Source organism: Lagopus leucura, unplaced genomic scaffold (assembly GCF_019238085.1).
Source record: "Lagopus leucura isolate 7727_CA_CO unplaced genomic scaffold, USGS_WTPT01 Super-Scaffold_100040, whole genome shotgun sequence".
In the NCBI taxonomy this organism is placed as follows: Eukaryota; Metazoa; Chordata; class Aves; order Galliformes; family Phasianidae; genus Lagopus; species Lagopus leucura.
In genome coordinates, this window is record NW_024962289.1 from 483,347 (window position 1) to 503,270 (window position 19,924).

General features: G+C 46.3%; 1 protein-coding gene across 1 annotated transcript in view; it reads right to left on the reverse strand.

The window, feature by feature from the left end:
- Window positions 1–18,707, reverse strand: part of FASN (fatty acid synthase) — a 33,641-nt gene extending 14,934 nt beyond the window's left edge. The window contains exons 1-21 of the mRNA XM_042883790.1: window positions 18,645–18,707; window positions 13,539–13,685; window positions 12,620–12,772; window positions 11,163–11,336; window positions 10,057–10,257; window positions 9,508–9,630; window positions 8,808–8,923; window positions 8,467–8,601; window positions 7,362–7,821; window positions 6,832–7,019; window positions 5,974–6,163; window positions 5,021–5,115; window positions 4,487–4,621; window positions 3,995–4,198; window positions 3,204–3,319; window positions 2,587–2,762; window positions 1,798–1,989; window positions 1,444–1,524; window positions 1,167–1,352; window positions 678–857; window positions 256–459 (exon numbers count right to left, since the gene is read on the reverse strand). Coding sequence (XP_042739724.1) covers window positions 256–459; window positions 678–857; window positions 1,167–1,352; window positions 1,444–1,524; window positions 1,798–1,989; window positions 2,587–2,762; window positions 3,204–3,319; window positions 3,995–4,198; window positions 4,487–4,621; window positions 5,021–5,115; window positions 5,974–6,163; window positions 6,832–7,019; window positions 7,362–7,821; window positions 8,467–8,601; window positions 8,808–8,923; window positions 9,508–9,630; window positions 10,057–10,257; window positions 11,163–11,336; window positions 12,620–12,772; window positions 13,539–13,665 — 3,436 coding nt within the window. The 5' untranslated portion in view covers window positions 13,666–13,685; window positions 18,645–18,707. The remainder of the gene's footprint in view (window positions 1–255; window positions 460–677; window positions 858–1,166; window positions 1,353–1,443; window positions 1,525–1,797; window positions 1,990–2,586; window positions 2,763–3,203; window positions 3,320–3,994; window positions 4,199–4,486; window positions 4,622–5,020; window positions 5,116–5,973; window positions 6,164–6,831; window positions 7,020–7,361; window positions 7,822–8,466; window positions 8,602–8,807; window positions 8,924–9,507; window positions 9,631–10,056; window positions 10,258–11,162; window positions 11,337–12,619; window positions 12,773–13,538; window positions 13,686–18,644) is intronic.
- Between the last annotated feature and the right edge of the window lie 1,217 nt (window positions 18,708–19,924).

Genomic DNA, 19,924 nt, shown 5'->3' on the forward strand with positions numbered 1-19,924 from the left:
TAGGGAAGGTTCTGCCATCTGACACACTGACTGATACAGAAGGGTGGATGCCCATGTGCATCAGCTTTACATTCCAGAGGTACCTGAGGCAGAAGCAACTTTTAAGTTTCCAGCAAGCACGCATAGGGCTCTTCACAAAGTCTTGTACAGAGATCAACACTATTTCTTAAGTATTGAAATGATATGAACAGATTCTCTCAAATCTGGCAGGCTGGAAGATTCCCCTAGCGTGAAAACAAACCAACCCCATCCTACCTTTGCAGTGCTCCAGGTAGGCATGAAGCTGGGTACTGGAAGACAAGCAGTCATTCTCAATATAGGGAACAAAGGAGAATTTTTCCAGAGTGGGAGAAATCCGCTCCTGTTGTCGCCGTGGTGCCACAGAGGCATGAAGTCCATTGATCTGAACACCTCCTGCTTTGAGGCTATCAAGACAGCGGTCAACAACAACATCAAAAGCTGAAAGACAGGAAATAAACATTAAGTTTGCATCAAACATTCTAAGGACTTTATTCTGGGTGATCACATAAACAGCAGGTGCTACATCAGACTGTCACAGAGGGATCTGTAGAAAAGGTTGGAGAAGAAGAGGGGCACCTACAGTCCATCCTACTTATTAGGAATTCACACACAACACTTGAAGCAATGGCTAAAAGCCCAAGCACAGAAGACATTACCCTCTATGTTGTCCTGGTACTGGTACACCTGCTCCTGATGAACCACAGGGTCAATATACACCGAGCGAATCCTGGTGGGCAAGCGGAGGCTGCGCCCAGTCTCTGCTAAGACTATCAAGTGTAGCAGGGTGTCAAGGAAGGTTACCCAGTTTCCATTCCACAGAATCTTCCCTGCACTTCCTGCAGAAAAAGAAGGGGAAGCCTGTGATTTCATTATTCAATAGATGTGGGAAGCTACTGTTTAACTGCAGTCTGCTGTATGCACCCAGCTTCCCCTGAAAACTCCCATAATCAGTTCTACATTGGAAATAACAGCTTTCCTAATGCCCTGTCAAACATTTAACTGCTCTCCATTATCACACTAAAAATATAACTACTCCATGAAGCATAGTTAGGTGGATGATTAACACAAACTGAATCAAAATAGACCAAATATTCCTCACTACACAGTAATCCTGTTCAATCCTTCTTCAACAAAAACAATTTCACCTTCACTGTTGCATTCCAAAACACCCTGAAAAGTTGGTCCATAGTTATATCCACGAAGATGCAGCTCTTGGTAAACATCTTCCATCAAGAGGCCAGACTTCTCAGTGACGTTTACTTGACTCTGAAAGTCAGCCAGCTGGTTATGAAAGTTCTTCAGAGCATCATTTTCCAGGAGGGAGATCTTCCCTGACGGGCACAGTGGCAAGAATAAGAATCAGTGTCCATACATAACGGATTTGAGCAGTCCAAAGCATGAACACACACTTCTTTCACTTACCACTCACAGCCAAGTTCCCGTTCCCTGACACTTCAAAGCTGTGGGAAGCAGGCATGATTCGTACTTCCAGCTGTGTCGATCCTGCAAGAAACATTGAGGAAGACAGTACTGTGAGGTCATTCATTTCCTCCATCCTCCAGCACCATTTCCAGACTCATTCCAGACAACAAGGAACAGAGATGGCCATAAGATGTGCTACTTGACTAAACAAAGAAGTGAATTCATACAGTCACGTTGCACTCTTCCTTTTATTCTTCCCCCTATGTTTCTCTTCACTTTCTCTTTGCATTTTCGCCCTTCCTTCCTTCCATTCCTTTCATTAGTTTTGCAGTTGTGTCAGCATCTCCCACTTACCCTTTTTGGGAAGGATAGTTGCCTGATGGATTGTAACTTCTTCAAACATAACAGCTGTTTGCTCCATGACCATGCCAAGAGATCGTGCCAGAGTTCGCCAAGCCAGCACTAAGTACCCAGTGGCTGGATACAGGACTCTGCCATCAATGCAATGACCAACCAAGTAATGGTCAGGAGAGTCAGGACTCACATCTGAGAAAGAAAAAAACCATCAGTGTAACAATAGAAAAAAATCTTGTAAACAAGGAGATCATTCACCTTCAACTTCTGTAAGAGATCATTTGTTTCCCAAACAATCCTGCTTGAAAACATTAACCTCTTAGAACTGCTGTCAGTCCAAAACAGGACAGTTTCCCTCTCTGCTCGTATTCATTTATCCCATTTCAGAAGTAGATCCAGTCTTTTTGAAATTATACAAATAAAAATACATTCTGCTTCAGAATATGGCAAGCATGCTGAGTACCCCTGAGGTATCCTTCCCCTAATTTTATAAAAGCATCAAACCATTAAGGTTGGAAAAAAACCTCAAAAATCAAACTGTTAACCATTACCACCACCATTAATTGAGGTCTTTAAGTGCCCCATTTCCATATTTTTTGAACCCCCCTAAGATTGTGACTCCAACACCTCCTCTCTGGCAGCCTGCTCCAATACTTCACCTCTTTTCCTGACAAAATTTTCCTAATACCCAATCCTGAATCTCTTCTGGTGCATCTTGAGGCCGCTATCTTTTCTCCTCTCAGAATTAAAGCAGGAAAAAACAAGAACTACAGCTACAGACAAACATACCGATATTGTAGACTGAAGCAGATGCAGAGCCTTTGGAACCTGAGGGAAAGTCTTCAGCTTTTGGAACATCCCAGTCCTGACTGTGGTCCCATTTGATATATGGAGAAATAAGGGGTGTTCCCACAGGGACAGGGTATTCCGCAGGTGGGAACAAGTTATTTCCAAGAACATTTATTCTACAAAGACAAAAAGGATTGAGACAATTGGAAGGGGAAAAAAGAATTTAAAGTTTGATTGTGTTACTTAAAGGTCAGACAGCACTCATTCTTGGGCTCCTCATCTGAGACATCTCCAGGAGCTCCACAAGCATTTACTGCAGCCAGATCTGTAATTCTAACTGCTTATGAGATGCAAAGTTTATTCATAAGAGCCAGTTTCAGGTTTTCAGATCTCTGGAATGGAACTTCTCTTTGAAAGGTACCCAGCCCTAGCAGCCTCTAACCCAGGGCAATGTTTCTTAAGTGAGCATATAAAATACATAAAGCACAGGTGTAAAAGCTGGTTTTTTTCCACCAAGTTTATTGAAGGAGTATTTCAATACTTGTGAGGACACACACACTAAAGGGTAGGCTTGAATTCTGATACCCTACTCACCCCTGTTCCCTCAGTCTCCTTACCCAGTCAAATGAATCTTTCCAGTCTGTGTTAGGAAGAATTCCAAGTTATTTTTGTGGTCCTTCTTCATCAAAGGTAGAATAGTGCAAGTTGGCTTCAAAGTTCTCCTCAAGATAGCCTGGTCAGAAGTTCAGCAGTCAACATCAGAAGGCATTACTACTTTGTTTCTGATTTCCCCCCTCCTCCACTGAAGAAAAACTGCTTTCTCACACTACTTCTGCTGTAAGAGTTCTGAGACAGGTGCTAGAATATGCACATTTTAACAGGGAAGAACCAGCACAGCACAATGCCCTTCCATCCAGCCACCCAAGAAACTGCATGTCTTGCAAGGAAGAAATTTAGCAGAACATCATGAATATTACATAGAAGTCTCTCTTTCCCAAACAAATTGCCACTCAGATTCCACACAGAGGGCCTGTCAGTCTTGATTTTTTCCCCTCCACCCTGCTTTACACACACACTCACCTAATTTGGTCTAATTATGCATTTTCCTTACACCAGTTTGGAGAGCTAACTGTCAGCTATCTAAAGCACATGACAATGAAAGATGACCACAAACTGAGTGCGTGGATGGGGAAGTGAGAGTGTGTTGGGATCCATTTATTTATTGTTAAACAAAAACCTCTACAACTGGGGAAGATTTCAGGTACTGGAGGAAGAAGATTCTCAGAACTGGAAAAACAACCAACCACAAAACCAAACCAAAACAGTATTCCTTAATTCTTACACCTCCCATCCCCTTCCTTGCAGCAGGACTGATATGGTACAACACTGCTATAATCAAATACAGTACCTGCAAAAGAGCATGTGGAGCAATCTCCACCACAACAGCATTCTCTGGAATATGCTTCAGGCCTTCATGGAACAGCACAGGATTCACCAGGTTGTTCACGTGATACTCTGCAGAGGAATTCCTGGCAAGATCACTCTGCCACTGAGATTCAGGGATAGATGTACTGATCCACCGAGCTGAACGAGGCTTAGGGTGTGGAATGACCTGCAGACAGACAAGGAAGAGAGACAGAAGGAAGAGACAGGTCACAGGTCAAGAGTAAGACAGGTAAGATTGAGCAGCTTCACTCCCTTCTTGTGGGTCACTTTTCTAATCTTGATTGTTGAGGTCATCCCTCAGCTTAAGGTGGTAAGAGTTGACATCTGAGGTCTCATAAACGCTCTTTGAGAACGTTCCTTCCCCTCTTGAGGAAAGGACCCCACTTAACTCATTACAACCAATGCTGAAATGCAGGTACCCCAGCATAAGCACTCTGTGATTCAGCAGTATTACCTTTTTCAGTGCACTGAGCAGTGCTGGTGCAATGGATGCCATGTAATAGGAATGAAATGCAACTCCGGCGCTGCGCACCTCCTTTGCAAACACCCCATCTTTCTTCAGTTTGGTTACAAACTCAGTCACAGAGTCCTAAGAAGAATATAAGATAACTAAAAACAACAGCTCACAACATTTTTGAGATGTGCTTGAGTCGCTGTACTCCCTATAAGCACTTTAATACTTGCCACTTAAGGGCAGTTGTATCTGTAATGAGGTTATTGTCCTTCTCAGCACCATCATTCATCACTCATTATGCCCATGGCTATATGAATATTCAGCAATCTGTAATTACTACCTTACTGAAGCAATAACGTCACTTCCCTTTGGAGAAACTTGGGGTGTTTAAGCACCACGTCCCCTCCCACCACTTTAACCCTGCTTCTCTTTCCAGGCAGCTGAACCTTAGCTCAGCTTCATGTTTCCTCCAAACTAGAACTTCCAAGGTTCCACTCATAGATGTGGTATGCACTGTATCAGTTCCTTGCTTACCAGAGGCCCTGAGACAGTGACAGTGTCCTCAGAGTTGTGACATGCTGGTACCACGTTTGGAGGACAGCGCTGCTTACATTCCTCCCATGTCAGACCTACAGAAGAAGAGTTGGGGTCAAAACAGGGATTTCAAGCAGTGAACCTCATGAGAGGAGGCAATCTTAACTGCACTTAACTCAGATATCCTCCTTCTACCCAGCAGTGACTCTGCAAAAGCAAAGGACATTAATCTCATGGCTTTAACACTCTTTTTATCAGTGGGATATTGAGCACAAGAAGAGAAGGAGAATCTTTGGGCCATCCTTTGGTTGAGAAGAATCTAGCTAGAGACCACCTAGGCAAACTCACTCACAAATCCACAGGCCCTGATGGGATGCACTCACAAGTGCTGAGGAAGTTGGCAGCAGTGATGGCCAGCCAGCTCTAAACTGGCTTAAGTCAGCTTAACATATGCAGGATCTGGCCATATGTTTTTCCAGAGGAAAAAGTCACAGCAGGGGCTTGAGTTCAAAGCCTGATTATGAAAAACATCATGTGCATGCAGCACTCTAAAATCTGTGATATAAATGTATATGACACTGAACAAAATAAAGCTGAGTTAGATACATAGTCCTTTATAGCATCAGTTAAAATAAGAAACCAAGGACTCCAACAAGTAACATAGATAAATTCACTGCATTAGACCTGAACAGCTTTCATCTGAAGTGCTTTACTGCTTTTAATTGACTACTGCAGCACTACTGTTCTCTATTTTTATGATACCAATAAACATCTTATTTTCAAACACTTAGGTCACCATAAAGCCACAGAGGACAAACTGATGGGATCAAAGCTCAGAACATCCCTGAGTAGTGGAACAAACAGATTTACAGAAACACTGAGTACAGCCTGACCAGGAGAAAGCTTCTTCCTAAGCATTAGGAGGCAGAAGCAAGTGCTAAGGGTATACCTACCAACAGCAGCCATCCCTCCTGGGGGCAATTTGGCCTCTTTCACACATCGGCCCCGCCAGTAAGCAGCAAGAACAGCTTCTTCATGACTTAAGGAATTATCTGCATAGCCACAAGCTAGTTCACCCACTGAGTGACCCAAAATCCCATCAGGTTGCAGACCTGCAGCCTTTAGCACATCAATTTGGGCAATCTGCAGGGAAAAGCAGAATCAGTGCTTCCAAGCAGGTGTAAGGATACAGAACTTTGGACAGACTTTCTCCCTGGCCTCATTGCTTCTCCTCCCCCCCAGCAGCACCTCCAGTCTCAATTTCAAAGCATCTCAAGATTCATTGTTTGGGTCTTTCCACTAGGAAGCTATTTCAAACAACAGGAGGTTGCCAAGAGCATGTTCATGCAAAGCAAGAGCCAAGCCCAGCTTTTCAGTTCACTTTAAAAGCTCTGCCCCTGGTTTACTATGAGACAATGAATCCCGCTTTGACACCCATCCAGAATTAAAGAGACTTCACTGGACATCATTTAGCTCGTTTTTAGAGCAAATTTTAGAAGGCATTCTACAGAACCTTGCTCCTTGGCAGACATTTACACAGAAATTCAGACATTCTTCAGTCTCCTGGAAAAACTACCCCACATCACACACACAGATCCGTTTACATCAACATTCCTGCAAGCATCTTGGAAGCAGCAGCTCCCAAGGGTACAACTCACTCTCCTTGAGATCTCCAACAATTATCTACCATTTGCTGAGTGCAAAACACAAACTTCCATTAAGTGGTACAAAGCACTACCAATCAGATACAACAGCAGAACGTGCTCCTGTGCCCATAACCCCTCTCCTTCCTCCACTCATTTCAGTCTTACCTGTATAGCAGCTAGCCCAACAAATGCATGGACAGTGTCATCAAAAGTGTTCTCATCTGCACACAGAAGCAGGTCTGAGACTTTCAGTCCTGTGCTCTTCAAAGCCTCATCGGAGCGCAATATAGACTGGCGAAACAGATCCAATTTCATAAGGCTCAGGCCCATACCTTTCCACTGTGTTCCCATACCTGCAGGATAAAGCATGGAGAAGGTGTGCTTTGGGAACACTCCACAAGATGGGGCAGACCTCACACACTTGCTTTGGCAGTGAAAGAATCCTAATAATGTACTGCACATTTCCAAAACTCTCTAAGTTACGCAGTGCTTTTCCATTCTCCTGGACTTTCATCAAAGACAAATAGGAAGCATTAGCTAAAACACAGGAAACACAATTCTCCTATGCATATCACAAGACTGTGCAACAGTTTGCGACAGTTCCTTATGTCAAAGAGCAGAAAACAAGATTAGTGCACAAGATCCAACTGCACAAGCTTCATTACTACAGAAGAATGCAGAAACTGTGGCCCCACCTGAGCAGATGTACCAGAGAGGTCTACCAGATGCTTGGACTTGCTGAATCTCTGTAATGTCACTCTCAGTGCCAACTAGCGTGTAGCCCCTGTAGGGCATGGAAGATGCAGGAATTGCAGAGATATCACTGAGCAGGCTTAAAAATGAGCTGCATCCTCCATGTTTCCTGCTTTCTTCAATTAGTGTTTCCACAGCTTCCTGTGTCCTGCCACAAACTTGAACCAGCCTTGGCAAGTTACAAGTCTCTTGAGGCTGGCACTTCTTCTCATTTGGCCTCAGAATAACATGAGCATTAGAACCTCCAAAGCCAAAAGAATTGATGCTGACAAGGCCACCTTTCACTGGTGTTGGTTTGCAAACCACTTTCAAGGAGCCATCGTGTAAAGCAGGAATATCTGGATTTGGATCATTGAAATGAAGATTTGGAGCCCACAGCCCGTGTTCCAGAGAAAGAATGACCTGAAAGACAAAACAGAATACTCTGTGTTCCACATTTTCTTGCAACAAATGTTCTTTTGCTGTTAGTGTTCTTCTATAAATGACCATGTAGCACACAACAAAGCATTTCCACTTAAGTTTGTACAGAGACCCTTCACAGCCCAACACCAAATTCATAGTGGTACTATCTACTTCACCTAGGCAAGTTTTAAGGCCATGCTTTTAAGTAAGTGGTTTTAAGCTTAGCTTACAGATCCTTCCTAACTGAAAGCTATGCTAGTCTTGCTTTAAAGTCTTGCCTGGCTGCTAAAAATATCTTATCTTCTTTCTCCTCTTTCAGATAACACTGCTGTCAATAAACAGCTATCAAACAAGCAGGGACAGTAGCAGTTTGCTCTCCTAAGCAGTTTGGCAGCCATGGCTGAGAGATGACTGTCTGCTTTCAGCAGCAGTTAGTAGGTTGGTTGGTGGCAATCAGTTATTCAAGCTGGTAGCCTTATCCCACTTGGCTCCTCACCAACACAAGAGATGGAGGAGACAAACAGCCCAAAGGATTAGCTACTCTTTTGGCACTGAAAACCCCAAACTTTTATCTTTGCTTATGGCAACCTCCCACCTAAGTCCCTTAGCCCTCCGTGCTTTCCCTCACCAGCCATGCGTTGTTACCTTGGCTAATGCAGCAAGCCCAGAAGCAGGCTCTGGATGACCCATGTTTGACTTGGTTGATCCAATTAACAGAGGCTCTCTCTCACACTGGCAGAAGACATTTACAATGCCATTTACTTCCTGCGGATCTCCAACCTAGCAAGAAAACAATCAGAACAATTAATACTTTCAGAACACAGCAGAAAAGAAAAATCTAAGAAGTCTGTAAAATCCAGAAGTAAAAGAAAGAAGTGCAAGTCCTTCATCTTCACTTTGAAAGAAAAACAGAATAATCTCATGGGAAAGCGTGGTAAGAGATGCAGGGGAAGAAAGACCCCAAAAATCAAAAAGCCCATGCTGACCTTGGTGCCCGTCCCATGAGCTTCAACATACTCCACATCTCCAGGCTTGATACCACATTCTCTGTACAGAGAACCAACCAGCTGCTGCTGCATCTCTCCAGATGGGAATGTCACACCTAGGACCAAAACCATCATCAATTCCTCTCCCCCACCAGAAGTTTCCTGTTCTAACTCAGCACCATTCAAAAGGTTGGGGCTACAGAAGAAAGCGACATTTTTTTCAAGGCTTTGCAACAAACACAGGCAGCCCCTTGGACCCTTTGGAATAAGAGCCAAAGAACCAGAAACTGAACTAAACCAATGACTTAGAGCGCCACAGGAAGATACCAGTCAACAGAATATGCTGTGTTTATGGTGAGCAACACTTGTGAGACTCAGCATCTCCAGGAGTGAGAGAAACAGGACAGTAGCACAAAAAGAGCCTTCCAGTCACAGTATTTATCTTTCTACTACCTGGTCAGATATACCCTGAGGAAGACTATGCTAGCAACAGGACTCTCCTGTTACTCACCACTTTCATCCCTTTCCCAAATAGGGTCCTGAACTTTGTATTATCAAAGTTGAAAACAAACAAAAAATCCAAGCAAATTAAGAACACACACATCTAATGAACAGAAAACCCACAGTATCCCTTTTTTGATGAGAGACTGCAGACTCAACAGTTCTGTAGGTACCTCACTTTTCAGAGATGAAGACTTACCCTGCTCCTTAAAGCCATCAGTGTTACTCCCAGCATTCACTATGGTGGCATAGATGCGTTTAGCCATGGATTTCTTGGTCAAGAGCACAACAACAACAGCTTCAGAGCGACAATATCCATTTCCTGAGAACAGGGACAGAACATGTCATGAGTCTGTTCAGCATCAAAGCCACTGCACACACTAAGGTCACTTTGCTTCTGACCTATTGCTTCAAGTACATTGCTTTTGAATACAATAGATATGTTTGCTTAAGGAATTATGTCCTAGATTAACGTCCACCTCTCATCACAAGTGATGAAAGAAAGCCTCCATCTCCGGATGGAAACTCTCTCCCCCCGGCACAGAAATAAATCATACAATTTCTTTCCCACAGGTAATTTTCTAGGCTTAAGGGAGCATGCAACACAGATAAAGCCCATTCATGTCCCAAGCAGAGCACCTAAGAACAACTGGACGAGTTACCTGCACTGTTACTACAGCATTACATCACAGACCCAGCAATAAGTTCATCTCCTACTGCAAGGTAATTCTCCATGGTAATGCCTTACCTGAAACATCAAAAGCCTTGCAGGCACCATCAGGACTAAGCATGCCCAGCTTCATGAACTGCACAGAAGTGTTGGGCTTCAGCAGAATGTTGACCCCTCCTACCAGGGCTGCACTGCACTGCCCGTGACGAATTGCTTTATAAGCATTTTCTAGAGCCATGAGACTGGAGGAGCAGGCTGTGTCGATAGTTAAGCTTGGTCCTTAGGAAATAAAGAGGGAGGAAAAGGGTGGTTGTTGTTTGTTTGTTTAAATATACTGCTAGTTTTCTAGAATTAATCTCCAAAGACTGCAGGATAGGATCGCAGGACAAATGCATTAAAAAAATATTAAGTAATCAGAACATTACAGGTAATCTTTATACACCAGGGGACAAGATTTACCACTTCTCCTGCTTGCCAGTTAGTAAGAGATTTGTAGGAGATAAAAAAAAAAAAAAAAAAAAAAAAAAAAACACAACAAACCCCCACAGTTTGGCTTTAGGGATACCTTCCAAATTTTCTTCTTCATCTCCATCAACTAAAAAGACATGACAGCATCACGTAGGCAAATAACACCCCTTCCCTACTCACAGCAGAGGGAAAAAAAAAAATAATAATAAAAATAAATCACTCCTCCTTCCTCATGCTATTCTTGCCATGATCTCTGCTCTCCGGAGTGATTCCCATCCCTGTCTTCAAATCCAGACATAATTGAAGCCACATCTATACCTTTAGTCAATTTCAGGCTGGTGCCTCCCCCATTTCTCTCACTTTATTCAAAAAGAGTCACCTGTTCCAGCCAGTTTGCCTCTGGGCTTGCTGACTTCTGCAGTTCAATAGCAAATAGCAGCCTAAAGGCAGATAGAAGATCTGACATCTTTCAGATGAATCCCAGCTACAGCCATCTTCAACAGCTGAAGCACAAAGCCTCATAATGGTTCTCAACACACAGTTACATCACAGTTTTCACTACTCACATGCCACTTTACAGCAGTTGCAGGCTGGCTTCTCATCCTAAAGGAATCTCTGTCACCATATCCCTGCCACTCCCCCAGAGAAACAGTTGTACAACCATGCTGAAATTGCACTGCTGATCAGCAAGTATTGACAGGTCTGGGGGCACTTACCTGTAAAATCATAGAAGTATGAAATCCTGTTGGCAAGCATAGCACGCTGGCAGCCAGTCATACTGTATCCCAAAAGCTCCTCTGGATCTTGGCTAAGGGCTTCAGCAGCTTCTGAGCCACTTGCACCAATCCATACACCCGTGTCTGTGCCACGGAGGGCAGTTGGATTAATGCCTGCAGGGATATTGGAAAGTAGGTTACAGCTGACAAACTCATCATGAGAGGAAAACCAGGAAAGCATCAGGTACAGGTGGCACCAAGTAACCAAACACAGCTTTATACTGTCCCTTTCAGGCAGGCCTGCAGCATTGCTCTCTTGCTCATAGGTGCCTTTCTACCTGCTTCAGTAACAGACCTTCTGCAGAGCTCCTGCTTGTTCAAGCTGTTTTTCTTACAACAGTTCACCAGAACTCTGCTATTGCCCAAAACTTACCGTGCTCTGTATGTGTATATACACACAGAAACACAGACACGTGTGTGTATAAGAGATAGACAGCTTTTCAACTTAGATGGGCATGGCTAGAGTCTTATGCAGAAGTGCACAACTATGAAATCAGATAGCTAAAAATCAAACTTCTAGCATGAAGAAAAGCAGACAGAAAGTTAGAAAGCTGCAGCACATGGGATGCCTTGAGCATACAAAACCTCTCTCTGTACACAAGTAAAGCCCAGATATGAAGTATAAGAAAGAAAAGAAAAATTCCTGGGCACAAAAGCCAACAAGTTGGAACAAGAAATAACTATGCTCTAAAAAACTGCACGGAAAACTCAACTTGCACTATTCTCTGCTGTTCCTTCCTTGTGCTGCAGGAGTTCTGGAGACAAGCAGATTATTCAAGCCTTGGGACTGAGGCTCAGCAGCAGAGCAGGAAGCGTTAATTTGTTGTTAATGGTGAGCCAGTTACAACTTTTTCCATGTCTTCTTATATTCAGACATGAAATTAATTAACACAAAGAAATAACTTCTTGGCTGTGTGGGCACATAACTAAAAAACGTAAGGCTTTAAGTAAGAGAAAGGAGGTTCCTGCTTCTGGAAGTACGATCTCCACCATACCTTCTGCACACCAGGGATAAGAATTCTCAGGGAGTCATCTTTCCTCTGCCCTACAGTTATTCCTGAGCCTGAGCAGGGATCTGTTACAGAACATTACAGTAAAGCCTGAGTGTAGGGATTGTAGGGACATCAACATACAAAAAGCTCTCATGCTGTTACTGTTTAAACGTTTCTGTAGTAATGGTTCCACTGTGTGAGACCAGTGGAGATTCTCTGGCAGTCGATGCAGATTTCCTAGTTCAAGCTCTGGAGAAAATGGCTTTTGTTCTAACCCTTGTACCAGCTCCTTGGTCTCCTGCCTATTGTGAGGGCTCTCTCATTAGTGATCACACAGGTGCATGTCTGCTGCCTAGAAGCAATACAGCAGACATTTCCCTCTTCAGCCATCCACCCATAGCTCACCTCCATCCAAAATAGCTTCATAAGAAACTTCCAACAACAAGCGAAGCTGAGGATCCATTGTATGAGCTTGTTTGGGGTGGACTCCAAAGAAGGAGGCATCAAATTTTTTTATGTCCTTGAGCTTTCCATTTCTTTTGGGCAGTCCATAAATTCCTGAGAAGAAAAATGTGACACCATATCACAGATTGCATCAGTTTAGAGGCAGCTACCAGCTGAGACAGAGCACAGGATGACCACAGCTGATTCTCAATTACACATGAAACATTACTTTCCAACTGCAGCACTTGGAGTGCTGCACAAAACCTATCTACTTGTCTCTCTCAATCTCATCTGGAAATTAAAACGCTGCATTAACAAAAACAATTGTGATTTTTAAAGACTGTTCTGGATATGGCAGCAAAAGGTACCTGTCTGATACTAAGCATCTGAACTTGATAAGATGTGCCAAGCACACAGACTGACTCTGTGGTTCCAGTTAGAATAAAAACAAAAGCTACTTTTCACTTCTGCATATCACTGGCTTGAATTCAGAAGGATAATCAGACAGAAAAGAACATTTTAAGAAGCCATAAGTCCCAGACATGGAGTCCCCCAGCTAATCTGAGCCCAGAAAAAGAGCAGACAAGTCTTATTGCCACAGCTACCAGTAGCAGGTCCAGGACTCACAGTGCACAGCTGCTCTGCCAGAAGCATGCTTTTCCCTGGAAGCAAACTACATATTATTTACTAGCCATGACTGTGGGATATGACTATAAAACGCATTACTTAAAACCTCCATAGAAGCATTTTGCTCCTGGATTCTTCGGTCACATATCTGAAATTAATTATAACTCTTTAGCAGGGTTTTGCATCTGATTCATCTTTTCCTTCCATGGGCAAATTCCTCTGAGCTCCAACAGGAAAGGCAGTAAGTGCTCACCTGGTTTCCACCTCCGATCGTCCTCTGTGACCATATCAACTCCATTCAGCAGGTTCTCCCAAAACTCCTGCAAGTTCTCAGATTCCGGCAGCTTTCCTGCTATGCCTGCAATCACCACGTCTTCCATCTCCAAACTTCTCTCTGTTACTGAGATCCGAGAAAGCAGTAAGACTTGTAGGACTTCACGCAGAAGAACAGCTTTCCTGCCTTCCTAACATGTTGTGACAAACAAGTGGATTGCTGGGAGGAAACACCCACACAGAAATAGCCTGTGGAGCCTCCAGAACAAAAAGATATCCCAAATAATCAAAAGGACTGCAGGATTTGTGGAGACTGTGGGGATGAGAGAACTGAAGGAGTGCTGGGCCCTGAGAACCAGCAGCTCCTACGGGAACAGGTCTACCTCTAAAGGAGCAGCTCTGCCTTTGGAAAAGTCAGCAGAGAAGAAAGATTAACATGCTGGAGCGGAGGTGGGTGGGGAAATTATGAAATACATATAGTAAAATACATAATTACAAGGCAAACCTTGCAAGCAGCAAAACAAGTTCTGCGATCATTCCAAAGCGAAATGCTAACTTAAAAATCAATAATCAAAAAGCCTGGTGGAGGAAACAGCAAAAAAAAGAAAAAAATCAGATGGAAAAACACACAAAGATTCCAATGCAGCTTAGTGCTGTTTTAAATACCTGACATGAGAAGTTTTATATGCAAAACATTTCATAGAGCACTGAACTCTTTGGCGCTGTATTCAGGAGACTGGGAAGGAGGAACCAAGTGCCTGGGACAGAGAAGGCAGCTTTAAAACAAGGGTTGGCAGAAAGGACCTGGATTCTGTATTGGGGAATACCTTAGTGATAGTCCCAAGGAACAAGCATTCTGAATGCCCATCCTTTACAACACAAGAGAGCACCATTCCACACAGCACAACCAGCCATCTACGGTATGGCTTGAGTTGGAAGGGACCCCTAAAGGCCAACTGGTCCAACCTCCCTGCAGCGAGCAGGGATACACCCAGCTCCATCAGTGCTCAGAGCCCCATCCAGCTCACAGCACCAACTGAGAGCTCGTAGCACAGTCAACGCACACAACTTCTTCTGCATTACATTAAAAAAGCATTAACTAAGCAGAAAGGAGGCGAGTTAACCTGATGTTCCAGTTAAGCTCACATTATAGTTAGCAGACCCTACGTAGACAAGTGAGATGCATATCTGGTTTTCTCCTCTATGTACATGCGTGGTTGTATGAGCAAAAGACATAAGGAAGTATTGTGAATGCTAACTAAATCCTTCTGCTAAGTAGAGGAAAATATCCTCCAGAATTGACATGTGGGATTCTTAAGAAATTTTAAAAAAATAAAAAATAATTAAAAAAAAAAATCACAATGAAAACTGGGTGCTGTAACTCTGCTTTAATAGTCTTGAAGGAAATGCTTTGAGATGGAAGACCTGATGTGGGTTTCTGGCGCAGATCATGCTGCACAGGCCATGTGGGCTCTTCCCAGAAGCACTCGATCTCCTCCCCTGTAGAACAGCATCACTGGGTACTCTGAGATAAGTACTTGGATGGATAGCTGCTTTTCCAACCCAAGCAGTTTCATTTGGGAATGTTTTCACAGCCTCTTTCAGAAACTGCTGGATTTTCTGAGCAAGACATAGGCCTCGACTGGCTCCCAGCATCACAGCTGCCTGGCGACAGCACAGCCCTCTGCTTCGCCCAGTTTTTATGGCAGTACAGCACACACACACCATCCTTGGGATCCCTCATACTCCTCTTCCCTTCGGCGCGTATCTCCATTCAGATCTGTGCAGTAACTGTGGAATTATGCAACGCTCTGAGGCAGAAGAGCTGTTACCTCACCCAGCCCACTCCTCCTGGGAGCAAAACCCAAAGTGCTTTCCAAAGGACATCTGGGATTTCTCAGCCTTGCGTTAAATACTGCAGACAACACAATTTCCATCCCACACTAAGCATTCACTTAAGAAGGGAAACAGTAAGGCTCAAGTGCTTAAGGCCTTAATGGGAAAATACACCCCAAAAGCAAAGCCAGTGGTACCAGGCACAGCCTGCTCTGCTCTCCCCTCACAAAGCTCTATTGGGTCAGTGCTGCTGTTGGGGTCCCCACCATGCTTGGAGGACTCAACAGAAGCCCACAGCTCTGCTATGCACCCAGCAGTTCTGCAGAGAAATAATGGATCTGGAGCTCACAGGCCAGGTGTGATACAAGAGCCACACAGCGATGCTCGGTTCTACGCCTCACCTTCCCAAGCGCTGATCCCTAAGGGAAGAAAAGCTGCGTGTCAGAAGACTGAAACCTCACATCTGAGATTGCCCCTGCCTCCAGAGCATCAGAAGAGCTCCAGGTATGGCCAACCCCAGCACAGTGCTGCTCTGACACAGACATAAAGCGGAACCGATCGTCAAAGCCCTTTTTGCCAGCGTGGTATCAGCACAGTTGAGCAAAACTGTGCCAAAGGCAGCAAAAAAATAAGATGCTGTGGTAATCAAAAATGCCGAATAAAGGCCAAGAAGTTAATTTTAGCTGGGTAAGTGGACAATAAGAGCCACAACGTAAGGATTTACGTGCACAGAGAACCGGACGAAGAGCTCCAGATGCCTGGTTATGGAGCCAGCAGCACACACAGCTGAGGTGGTTTACTGCAGAAAACCAGTGGGAAGAGAAGGAATCGTGAATGAAGCAATCCTTGATTAAACAGTGATTCAATCAGATGTTACAGCTACCCATGATGTCCTTGGACATCTTTCATGAACAGGTGTGCTATGTTAACGTCTGACATTGCCCCCAATGGCACATTCCAGTGCTTCCATACAGCCAATGCTCACTCTTCTCTGTAGATCCCTTTTAAAGTATTGAAGTATTTGAAGTCACTGACAGTGCCGGGAAAGAAAATTCTTTCTACAGCTGTTTTAGAGGTGATCTGATATCAGGAAGTATACCTAGGGAATCATTCTCATTACATTTAATAAGCAAGGCAAACAGCAATGGGGCAGGGAAGGAGACCAAGAAAGATGGAGTGATAGACGGGATTCTCCAGTTCCTTAAGGCTGCGTTTTGTTGGCTCCAACCAGACATCCAGTACCCATTTTCTCCTGTTTTCCCTGTGATTTTCGTAGATAAAACACCAAAGCCTTGAATGTACCAGCAGCAACCTCATTTAGGCATAAACTATCACCTCACTGCATTTACACAATATCTTTTCTTGCAATGATATTGCGTTGCTGACTCATTCCATTTGAGACTAGTAATAACTAACCATCCCTTCTGGTGTTATTGACTAGTAACAGCTTTCATCATTTTACACTCGTGCTCTGGTTATCTGCCTCCCACATTGGCTGCCTGACAAGGTGGGCTTGTTCCAGTACTCTAAACCAAGAAGAAAAGAATCATTCTGTTACCACCATTTCTAGCGGCTCAACAGCTGAGATTATAGGAGAGGAAAGAGGAGAGGGCAGTTCCATTTCCCACATGTACCCAATTCACCAAACTCCAAGAGAACAGTTTTCTTATTCTGCTCTACCTCCATTCACCTGAGGTTAAGTGAGTGTTGTTGGAAGGGAGGAAGAAAGCACAGAGACAACGAAAGAAGAGCTCCCAAATCCCGTTTTGCTTTCACTATGGTGGAACAGAATTCTCAGCACCACCTCTGTGCTACTGACTCCAGGCAGCCCTGACCTGCTGGGATCTCCCAACTGCTCCTTCAGCACAGACTGCAACCGAAGGTTTGCTTCCTTAGCTCACAAATCTGACTGCATCCTAGCCCAGCTTTCCTAATCTCCAATTATCATTCACAAAAGGGACAATTAAAACTACCATTTCACAGGAGCATCTCTTGTAGGGAGCTGCAAGGCCCGTCTCCAAAAATAAAACTCCACAGAACAGAAGCAAACAGGGAATGCTTTTCATTTCGTTGGGCTGATGTCAATCTGTGCATCACAGCTTCAACTTCACAAAGACCTTTTCACTGTCCCTTCCTGCTTGCAGGCAGGATCTGTACCATCGGCCACGAGACAAATGGCAAAGCAGCGGTGCATTTTAGTATTCAAAACAGCACTTCTTATCTGGAAACACAGCCGGGTTCAGGACTGCTGTGCAAGAAAGGCAGGTGAGGTTACACTCACAGAACCAATGCAGCCCTGTTGATTTCCCAGCGATCAGATCTGAGTTATACCAACTGAAGTCCCCAGCACCACTGTGCCATCACTGTTTTTGGAAATACCTCTTTATAACTGCTCTCCCTGTAGAGCCTTTGTCCTCCAAACTCACTCACTAAACGCGGCCTTCCAATGCCTGCCATGATTTCCAGTTTGCCTCAAGAAGCGCAGAGCTCAGGATGTTCACCTTTTGTTCCAGTGGATCGAGATTCTTTTTTCCCCCCTTTCGTTTTTAAAGCCTCCAAATTATTAATATAAATGGGTGCAACGCAGCTCCTTATAATAAAGCTCTGAGCCAGGTAAAACCCGTGCTCTGTAGCTGGAGGAGTACAGCGGGTTGCTTCCCCCTATGCCAGGAGAGGAAAATGAAATCCGAGCGGGGACAGAAGGGAGAAGACAGCAACCACGACCCGGATGGAATCACAGCATCCAAAGCAGAGCGGGGTACAATCAATGGGTTATAAATAATAATAATTAAAAAAAAAAAAGTGCGTGTGCGGGGATGCTGCAGCTATCGGCCCTCCCGAGAGCCGCACGCATCGCTCCCCGCTCCTCCCGTGGCCTGCAGTCGCACCGCTCCGCGTCCGCTCAGCACCGCCCGCCGCTCCGCACCGCCGGCTCTCGGCAGAAAGGCGAGCGGCCCTCACCGCCCGCGGCCCTCCGAGGCTCTCAGCCCGCCGCCAAGATGGCCGTGCGCCGGCAGCACAATGCACGGCTCGGCCCACAACCGCACCGCCCCGCCGGCGGGGAGCGGCCTCGGCGCCGCCGCGTTGTGCCGCGGGAGAAAGGGGACGAAGGGAACGAAGGAAACCGGGAGACGCGAGGCGGCCGCGCGGAACCTTCTCGTTCTCCGGGGGGAGGGAACCGCACGGGGCCGGCCCGGCCGCGGGGCGCCGAGAAAGGAGCGGATGCCGCGGCGATCCCGGCCGCCGGTACCTGCGTGGCGCGGAGGTTCGTGCCGGGAGGATCCGGGCGGGGCGGGGCGGGGCGGCTCTCCGCGAGGATTCAGGCGCTGCGGCGGCCGCCGGTGCCGGGCTGCGCACGGCCGATGCTCCGCGCTCTCCTCACTGTCTCCCTCTAGCTCCCACCGCTATTTAAGCAGCCACCACCTCCGGCGGCCACGCCACATGGGCTGACGGTTTACTCCTCGCCGCAGTCCAATGAGAGCCGGGGCAGCGCCGCCCTGAGCCGGCCCCGGGGTGATGCCAGCCCCTGCCCGCCGGAGCCGTTCCGAGGGAGGGGGAAGGGAGGGGAGGAAAAGGAGGAAAAGAAGGGAAAGGAGGAGGGGGTCCCGAGCGCACCGGGGCGGACCCGGGAGGGCGCCGAGCCGAGCCCCGCCCCGCCCCCCGGCCGCGTTCCGCCGTTCCCGAGCGCTCCGCCGCCCCGATCCTCGCACCGAGGGGGGCTGGGGGAGGCGCACAAAGGGAAAGGGACGCGCAGTGCCGGGCCGGCACCCAACGCGGAGGCGGGGAAGAGTGGGCGAGGGCGCGGCCGTGCCAATGGCGGAGCCCGTGGGGGTGTTGCTAGGCGATAAGGCGATGTGGTGACTGCGGAGGGGACGGCCGAGGCCGCCGGCGGCGGAGCGAGCGGCGCTGGGCCGCTTTCCGGCGGTCGTTCACCCCGGCGGAGCGCGGCGCCGAGGTTACCGCAGGTCAGCGGGCGCGGCGGCCGGGGATGCGCTGCCCCGTGTTGCCCCGGGCCGCCCCGGGCCCGCCGCCCCGCTCCGTGCTGACGCCGCGGTGGAGGAGGGGCCGCGGCGCGGATCTCTGTGCTTTTCGGTCGGCAGAAGCGGTGCGGAGCGGCGGGATGCGGGAGGCGCCAACCTGCCGGCAGGGCGTCGCTGCGGGTGGGCTGTGAGGGTCCCGGCGAGTTCTGCCTTTCTATTGATCAGCTGGAATCATTTTGTATAGGCTCTCCTTTCTTTGCACGAGTCGGTCGCAGCCGAGGTGTTGCCTCTCCACGCTTCTTTCCCTGGTTTTTAGATCAGTGACTGATTTGTGAAGTATTTCGGTCATAATAGAAAGCTATGAGAATTTCCCCCCTCTATTTAGTGCACAGCTCAACCTCCCCACAGGATCCAAGTGTTATTGTCATCTTATTTATTGTTATTATGCTTGTTGTTAATGTTCAGCACACTTAGAATCACGGGACGGTTGGAGCTGGAAGGGGCCTAAAGGCCATCTGGTGCCACCCCTGCCCTGAGCAGGGACACCCAC